The sequence below is a fragment of the Medicago truncatula genome, chromosome 7, assembly GCF_003473485.1.
Source record: "Medicago truncatula cultivar Jemalong A17 chromosome 7, MtrunA17r5.0-ANR, whole genome shotgun sequence".
Taxonomy (NCBI): domain Eukaryota; kingdom Viridiplantae; phylum Streptophyta; class Magnoliopsida; order Fabales; family Fabaceae; genus Medicago; species Medicago truncatula.
This window is the reverse complement of record NC_053048.1, coordinates 11,364,868-11,374,576: the sequence shown is the minus strand read 5'-3', so window position 1 is coordinate 11,374,576 and position 9,709 is coordinate 11,364,868. Positions and strand designations below refer to the sequence as shown.

At 31.6% G+C, this 9,709-nt stretch overlaps 1 protein-coding gene across 1 annotated transcript; it reads right to left on the bottom strand.

Moving 5' to 3' along the window:
- Positions 1-268: 268 nt before the first annotated feature.
- LOC11446895 (sister chromatid cohesion 1 protein 2) lies at positions 269-6,847 on the bottom strand. The gene is made up of 14 exons (XM_003622161.4): positions 6,599-6,847; positions 5,231-5,486; positions 5,105-5,142; positions 4,972-5,018; positions 4,046-4,104; positions 3,139-3,935; positions 2,896-3,013; positions 2,442-2,578; positions 2,001-2,371; positions 1,804-1,890; positions 1,253-1,289; positions 1,118-1,139; positions 898-1,030; positions 269-636 (listed from the first exon to the last, which is right to left on the bottom strand). The coding sequence occupies exons 1-14, from the start codon at positions 6,714-6,716 to the stop codon at positions 535-537; spliced, it is 2,322 nt and encodes a 773-aa protein (XP_003622209.2). The 5' UTR covers positions 6,717-6,847; the 3' UTR covers positions 269-534.
- Between the last annotated feature and the right edge of the window lie 2,862 nt (positions 6,848-9,709).

Here is a 9,709-nt window from a genome sequence, read left to right as displayed (position 1 = left end):
TGATTCTCAGAGGAGATTGAACTACTATAGGAGAATGGAGAAAAATTATCCTCAGTACATAACCTAATAACAAGGTTTATAAAGTAAAGTATAACCCTTCAATAGGTAAAATTTCATCCTAGTGCAATAGAAATATTCATCCAATGACCACATGGAAAACAAACTTTAGAAGGATATAATGACAGAAAGGCTTCAAAAGAAAGTAGTGAAGATGAGAAGAGTAGTTATCAGGTAATGTGACAAAGGTATTTAAAATCATGCACAAGACTTTAAAAACAACTGTATCTTTTTCAAGAGCACCATCATTTGATGAAATGTAATAAATATGAAAGAAAAATGCAGAAGATTTTCCTGCAAATTGGAGTTTCTAACTCTGCCATCACTGTACAAAGGAAAATTGTGGCAGAGTATTTCTAAATATAATTTAAACTAATGCCATATATTAAAAAATTTACTTTCTAATATACCTATTTCCTTTCAACTTTCTTTTCCTAAATGAACTCTGACATCTACCTATGTCAGTTAAACAGACTATCAAACTCCAAAAGTTTTATCAAGTTTGGGGAGTTTCTTAACAGCAATATCACCATAAGCTTCATTTTGTTGCACATCCACATAATTGGTAGTTTTCAAAACCTGAAATATTAAACAGAAAACAAAGATTAAAATCTCATTTCTGCAAAGAACATTCTCAAAATCGTTAAATTTTTTAAAAATAACGAGTAGTTGGTGCTTAAGTAAATCCTTTTCATCAATTAATTTTGCCAGAAAAAGATTATGTTTTTCTATATTAAGATTTAAGACACGAACCCTTTTTATAACATATACTTATTTTATTTTTATTTTTTTGAGGAAATTCATAACATATACTTATTATAAAACACAAATTAAACATACCAGGATTTCATAAAATAGCCTTGCTGATTCTTTCCGGGTTCTTCCTTGTGAAACTTGGGACAAGTTCACAGATCCCGACTCTTTCTGTTTCCCTGCATCTTGAAAACTTTTGCTCAAGTATGAGGCTACCTTCCTGTACATCATCATAGAAACAAATATAAGCCAATATTGCAAACAATGATAGAAATGTTGATATTCAAAAAGCCGAGAACCATCTCACCTGGTTCTCTCAGACCACCCAGCTGCCGTAAGGAAAAGAATAAAAAAACAACATAATGTTAGAAGGACCAAAGATTATTAAAATTTAACGAAAATTATTAAGATTTAGAAATGAAAGAGTTTATGGAATTCTTACACATTTTTGAATTCTCAGTGTCAGATGGATTCATCTCCTGCAAAAAACATAGCATATGCCAGGATAAATCATTTAGATAAGCTTGGGAACAAAATAACATTGTGAGAAACCATATTTTCACATTTGCATCGCTCGAAAAGCTGACTATGATTATTTTTCATCAGAAAAATGATAGAGCTAAGCTTTGGTACTTGAAAACAAAAAACATAACTCTATCATGAACCAAATATCACAAAAGCTTGAACTGTTATGTGATGAAATATCAATGGTTTCATGCTACATCTAGAAAACAGCCCCTCATACTCTTTGTCCAGGTATGACCAACACCGGTCCTGGTGATTGACCAGGCGTGGTCGACAACAAATAGCTGCCCCGGAAGTGAACAGGGTGTGATGGACGGTGGCCCGAACATCATCGGAGCAGGCATCGCTGCTGCTGCCTGGACAACCCGGACCAGGGCTGGCAGTGGCCTCTGTTCTCTCTAATTCCACACAAGCTACTCAAGAATAAATGTGGTAGAAAAACAAAACTTAATACATGATAGTTGTTACCTCATTCACGAGATTGAGATCTTCATCCACTGCAAAGCATTGCTCATTATCCATTGGTTCATATGTATTTGAGGTTTCTTCATTGAACTGCAATTTGGTTTTTCTAGGTTAGTTGTGTGGAGAATAATGAATTTACGTGAAAGATCTCACGGTGTACCAAATATCAACAGAAATTTCATAGTTTAGTTCTTCATTACCTCTTCAACCATATCAGCACTCCTTTCCAAAGATTGCTCTCTCTCATGGGGACTTGAAGGCACAAAATCATCTGAATTTTGAGTTTCAGTTCTCTCATGTTGCTTAACTGTCCTAACTTTCACATTTGGGCACAAAGGAGGTGTTTCTGGAGCAGCTGCTGTGTGATCCGAACTACCACAAGTTTGAGACTGAGACACATCTAACTCCCCTATAGTTTCTGAGAACCTTGGAGGAATTTCGATACGGTCTGGAATGCGAACAGCTCGAGATTCTGACACACCTGACTCTGGTAGAGTTTCCTTTATCTTAAGAGAGTTTGGAATCTTCATTTTCTTACTTGAAAACAAGGACTTGAGCTTTGCGGAGTGGCCTGCAGAAAAACAAGGTTAGTAAGATGTAAAGTTTATAACAAAAAGAAAAAATGATAAATTCAAACTTACAAGTAAACAGAGATTCATTGAATCTATCCAGAAGACTGGAAAGCTGATATTTTCTGTGTTTATCAAGCAAAGAGAGACCTAATGGTCTTCGGACAGAGACCAAGTCACTTGCATCAAGTATGCTCCTTTTGAGTACCCTGAAATGGATCAAAATGCAGCGTGTTCAGTCAGAGTTCAAAGTAACACTATCTTGAGGGCAAAATGAAGACTTGAAAGTCCTAAAAAGAACTGAATTAATAAAAACTCAAGTCCAAAATATATATTAGAATGTAAGAACTTCAGATATATAAAACTATCCTTTTGAACTAGTCCTGTGTTCTAGGAAGCAAATAATAAAAACATTTAAATCTCAATGACATTAAACAACTTCAGACATAAGAATGGATAGCAAAAGAGCATGGTTGAAAAGAATAATAGGTAAGAATATTTTCTGTATTTATTATCTATCACATACTCAGTAGGCAAGACCATCGTTTTATCAATAACAAATTTTCTTTTCCTTGAAAAGCGAGCAGATTCGGTTGCAGTTGGTGTAGGAATAAGCTTAAACTCCGACGTAGTAGAAGTAGAACCTGCCAAAATAGAATGTTGAGTACGAAAAAGAAATAAGTAGAATAATGAAGTACATACGAAAAATGAAGAAAAACATTCAGTAGTTGCATTTTCAAAGATTCTATAAAATAATGGTTTTATAAACCTGGTTTTGGCCTTCCGATTGAACCACCTTGAAACTTAGACTGAGGAGTTGGATCAAGAATTGTGGACTCTGCAGGATTAACACTAGATTGTCCATGTTCAAATGAAACCTTTTTTTGAACTTCTAAATTTCCTTGAAACTTAGACTGAGGAGTTGGATCAACAATAGACTCTTCAATGAGTTCTCCGGTGCACTCTTTGACAACAGAAGACTGGTTGTGAAGAAAATTTTCATTTTCTTGGAAAGCTAATGTTTCATCAACGCCAACATTTTCCAGATCCATTTGGCATAATGATCTTAATGATTCCATTGCCATATTATGCTCGATACCAATTTGTCGAGACTCATTAAAGGATGCAGAAGGTAAAACCACTTCCTTCTGTGTTCCCAAAAACATACTGATATCTGTTGATTCCTCTTGAGAGATTCTACTCTCTTCATGGAACTCGTCCACATTTTGACTGGATACGCGGAAAGCTAGTGTTTCATCAACGCTAACATTTTCCTGATCCATTTGGCATAACGATCTTAATGATTCCATTGCCATATTATGCTCGATACCAATTTGCCGAGACTCATTAAAAGATGCAGAAGGTAAAACCGCTTCCTTCTGTCTTCCCAAAAACATACTCTTATCTATTGATTCCTCTCGAGAGATTCTATTCTCTTCATGGAACTCGTCCACATTTTGACCGGATATGCGGCTTTGCAATATATCCTTGCTTGCCAGTAAATTTGTTGAACTACTCGAAGGAAAAGCTTCGAAGTCAAAGTTCAGCAATGGAGTTTCAAGAACACTGTAATATGCATATCACAAAATCAATAAGTTTGATGGAGAAATTATTCATTGATTCTAAAAGATATTCAGCAGCATGAATTCAAAATTTTCAAAAATTGAGAAATGTACTTTTCAGCCATAAAGTGGTCAAGAGAGCAGCTAGTTTCACCCAAACCAAAATCGTCAAACTGCAAATCACAAAAACTAAGATTTTTAGGATTGCCAATCAAAGAATCAAAACAGAACTGTTTCCATATTTTCTAAAGTCATCAAATCTATTGTTTCGTAAAGTTAATACTGTCAACAATATGAAATCAATGAGCTTATAACATATTATGACTTCAATTAAGACGGAATTCAATTTAACTGGGTGATCCAGTCCAGTCATTCAAACATACATGATGACCATAGTTATTGTACAATTATTCAACTCTATTTAATACAAACTTATACCGAATTATATCATATAGATTTTGTAAGAAAAATGTTATTAAATATTTTCTGCCTTTGTTTTTGCTTCATTATTATCACAAAATTCATAATTGAAGTAAAAAGTAAAAAACAATTGCACGACATTGAATGTAGTGAAAAACTATGAGGTGGTTGTCGAATATGAATGTCAAAAGTACCAATTCATTTAAAAGTTTACGCTTTTAACTGGAGATTCAAGCAAATATAGCATCTTGTATGCTGATAGAAACCAACTGGTATTACTAGCGAAAATACAAAAAATCTCAGAATAACAAATTAACAAACTCCTTAACTAACTAACTAACTAACTAAGCCTCTTAACCAAGGTTCTCAAACTCTGAAGTTTACGATTCTAGGCCACAAAATATTTTCTTGAAGCGGGAAGTAATCAATAAGAGCTACACATATATAAACAGGGAAAAGAAAGAGCATTTATTAGACAGACACGATTCAATTGGACATATATTTGCAAAGAGCCAAAGATAAACAAAACAGTTACATTGATCAAGTTAAATGGAAGAAACATCATTCAGATAATCCTCAAAGGATTGATAAACTATAATGTAAAACCATGGAACACGTACCCTCTCCTGAGAAAACTGCATGAATCCCGCAGTATTTGACAAAACATCTGTTTCATTTCACAGTATATTACGTAAACATTAGTACAAGATTAAACATTTACTATGAAATTAAAAAATTAAAACAATTTAATACCTTTTAGAGTGATTTGTTCTGGGAGAGCAGTATGGAATCTGAAATCAACAGAAGACAAGTTATGCAATGCTTAAAACAAAGAAATGTCCCTAACCAGTTAAACTTCAGAAATTAATGAAACCTTACCTGGAAGTATCTTCAGGTGTACCGAGATCGATAGCATCCAAATCAAATGTTTCTGGCATGATAAAAGACATGCGCAATTTCTCCACAGGTGTGTTGCTCTTTGTTTTGATCACAAATTTGTTGATTCCAAAAAGCACCTTGTTGCAATCATCGAGTAGATACTCAACCTGCTTTGAGTATATTTTAACAACACCAGAAAGAAGATATCCGAGCAGTCGATAGGAAACAGCATCCATTTCATGATGCAAAATCTGGTCTGTCGAAGGTAAAATTTGAAAAACATGTTAGCTAGATTCTACATGGAGGATCATAGCTAGAGCTTACAACATCGTTAATAATCTAGTTCAACTCGCTTATAATCCATATTTAAGTTCTCTTTACCGATCTTTAATAATATATTTAGTAATAATCAAATAGATTAAACTAGAAAATAGGATAAGCTAAATCCGATCAAATAACACACCACATCCTATCTAAATAACAACCAAATCCTATGTAATATATCAAATCAAATCAGATATTAACTAATTATAAACTACATTTGATTATATTTTGATATTGCCCTACAGGGAATCTATCAAATTTGACTCATTAAATAAAAGTTAAAATGCAGATGCTTCTCTTAGAATGTATGTTTGAAGCCTAATTGAACGACCTAAACTAAACTCCTAGTCTATGTTTCATGTTCAATTAAGCTACTGTTATGTTTCATGTTCAATTAAAGCTACTTGCCTAGACCTATAATTTATCTGGGAATTAGGTTTTATCAAATATCACAATGTCATAGACAAAAATGTCTTCCACCATTGATTTTCACTGCAGTTTATCCAAAAACATAAATAAACTCAATAACATGAACAAAATTGTAAAACAGTCTCCCTGATCACCAACTTTTTAAACAAAACGATGACACACCAACCAATTAACAAAAAAATACATTCTTTTTAACACAAATTTCCCAAATAATTTAACACAGAAAAAAATCACAAGTAAACACAAAAATGAAGAAAAAAAATTAAACACAAAATTAAATTAAAAAAAAACACTAAAATTCTCTGATCACCAATGCATTCTTTTCTCATTCAATGCCCCTTTTTACCAGAAATTTCCCAAATTAGTAAAACAGAAAGAAAAAAACTAAATTTCTCAAACCACTTACAAACACAGAAGAACATCATAAGTAAACACCCAAAAAAAAAAAAAAACTGCAAAACAACCATTTTCTTGTCTCTCAATGAACCAATAAACAACAAAAACAGTTAAATTTGTAACTAAAAAAAATAAAAAATGTTGTTTTTCCATCATATATTACAAAACAAACTGAAAAAAAGGGGAAAGGGTAAAGAGAAAGAGAGAGAAAAGACTAACCCACAGCAGAAGAAATGTCACTATCCAAAATTTGAGCTTTCTTAAGTTGTTTGAAGAAAAAAGCTGCAACCCACAATGGATTTTTACTTGAACATAACCCTTTCTTAGATTTCAACATTTTCTTCTTCTTCTTCACAAAGTACTATGTTGTTTTCTGTCTTTGAATGAAAGAAAAAGTGTACTATGATGTCACTTCACTCTGCTATGTTTCAGAAAACATTGTATGAAAATAAGAAACGGTCGAGTAAAGTTTGCCACACCAAAAACAAACTACTTATATATCAACTAACCTTTCTCCAAGTTCATGAATCAAACAAAATTTACAATAAAATAATATTATTTTTTATTTTTGTTATAATGACAATTAAGGTATCTACTATCTACTTTGACTATAAAGTGTATTAAATTTATTTTATTTTCTTATGAATAAAATTTCTAATTTTATTTTATTGCTTTATTTCATTTTATTATTGTGTTAATAAATGATTTTGAAACTTATACTCTTTTTATTTTTATTTTTTTGACAAAATTATCCTCTTTTTCATTGTTATCTAAATAATACTAAAAACACATTTTATAACACTTTTTTTTTTTGACACATTCTCTTTTATAGATGTTTCATAAAATTTATATGAAACCCACCAAGTTTGGTGGGTCATATAATCTTTAACGAGTAAAAAATATGAGTCAAAGGAATATAGGTATTGGCACAAAAATCAAAACAACAGAAAGAAAAAATAAAAATATAATGAAAAAAAAAAAAGTTATCATAAAATAGTTGTTCAAATATCATTTATCTTAAAAGAATATTTACATATATTTAGTTTTTATAATGTCATTGTAAACATACATCTGTCATTGTAGACATTGAATTGACAAATTAAATTGTGGAATATGTTTGTATTATTATGTAAATAAAAAAATTATAGAAATAATATTTAGATGACGTATAGTCAATACTTACTTGATAAATTTCAAATATTTTTAAAAGGAAAGCATATGCATTTTTATTTTTTTGAACAAGGAAAGCATATGCATTTATTACAAGGTGCGTTAATTTATTTTATTTTCTTAAAATAATTTTAAATGATTGATAGAGAATAATAATATTATTTGTCAAAAAAAAAAGAGAATAATAATATAAAAAAATTAATATATTTTTTTTGTAAATTAAAAGCACAATAATGTTAAAGAGAATGAAATGTGTTACAGCTAGACTCTAATAATTAATTTGTGCTCATGTATATTAACAAACTGGGGGACATTAATCTAACTCAATAAATCCACACAAAAGTTAATCTAAAAAATCTAAAAAATTTGTGCTCGTATATAAGAGAAAATTAATCTTATAAATTTATGATGTATTCCTATTATTATAAATGCAAAGTAAAATATATCAAAAGTTATATATATATATATATATATATATATATATATATATATATATATATATATATATATATATATATATATATATATCAGTAGGATCTTATAGTCAATATTTTACTTTTATTTTATAAAGTAATTATAAGTTAAATGAATTTACGTGATATAGTTTCAAACATTTTTAAGAGGAAGGAAATTGCATTAATTACAAGGTGCAGTGAATCTATTTTATTTTCTTAAAACTTATTTTTCCTTTTTAATTATTTTTTTACAAAGTTTTTTTAATTAGGCTTTGGTGATAGAAGCTAAATTTAGTTGAGTGATTGATGCTCAGGGATGAACTTTGTCTTTCGGTTGTGGATTCCCTTATTTTTCATGTAGAGTGTTACATATGGTTGTTTTAGGATTTTTTTTAGCAGCATTAAGAAATGCATTAAATTAAAGATTAAGGTAGAAAGGCCAAGAGATAAAAATGTTGAGGAAAAATAAACTTGTTTGGTTGATTGGATGTGTTATTTACAATATATTATACTAATATGTTGTGATCTACAATGATAAGCCTTTGCTCGACTAATTTCGTAGTTTGTGTGTGAAAACTCCCTTGCTGGTGGGATCGTGAGCCCCCACATTAGACTTCAGTTTCTCTTTCTCAACATGATATATTGACAAGGTCCTTTAGTGCACAGCTCCATGGAAATCGTGTCCTCCCCCTCATTCCTCAACGCGGTTTGTGGTGTTATAAACATGGTACACAAGTTTCCCGCATCTTTGTATAGTCCCACTTTGTTTATTACTTAGTTTTGAGGTTTCAACGTCTCACATACTGAGTTAGTGGCCTTGAGAAATAGTCATCTCCCTCGCTCGGCTGCTTTATCATCAGTTAACCTTCAATCGACCGGAAGGCTCCCTAGCCAAATAGTTCAATCGCCTATTTGTCGAGCTCGGTTAACAAGATAATTTATTTAAGTGTAAATAAAAGCAACGCCTAAATCGTATCATTTGTTAACCCTTGATAAATGAGTTTATGTGACACAATTAATAGAGCTACGCGTGAACAATGTCATAATTTCACCTAAAGTAGGGAACTAGTCGTTAGAACCTATTACTCGGCCTATGATATGTCAAAACATTAACTCTTGCCAATTGACTTAACCTAACAATAGCCTTGATTGTCCAACTAATTAACTGATTCACTTTCCTAATCATTAGGTTGTTGCTTAATTAAAGTATCAATGGCCGATATTTTTTTCTCATTTTATTTCCTCTTTCTCCGAAGCAATCTTTCAAATTCCCATCTCATGTTCCCTCGTCTCTAATACTCAAAATGGCTGCCCTGAGATCAATCAAATTACTTTCCTATCCTGATTTTAATCAAAGGTGGTTTCTCCATATAGTTACTCTAAAAATAATACGATGCTCTGGCGATTTTGTGATGAACAGTAATTTACCATCTTCTAGCCTCGTACCAACCACCACCACCATGACCAAAACCACCTCCATGCCTAAAACAAACATCTTAATACCTTGGACATGGTTCACAGATAACACCCAACTTAAGATCGCTACCAAACCACCACCCCAACCCAAACAAACAACTCAAAAAACCTTCGAACAAGCCTTAAACATTGTGTACGAAATACATCTCAGCTTTATTCCAAAACCATGTTTGAAAGGCAATAAAACAGCTACGCAAATCCTTAAGGATGGATATGTCAAATGATTGGA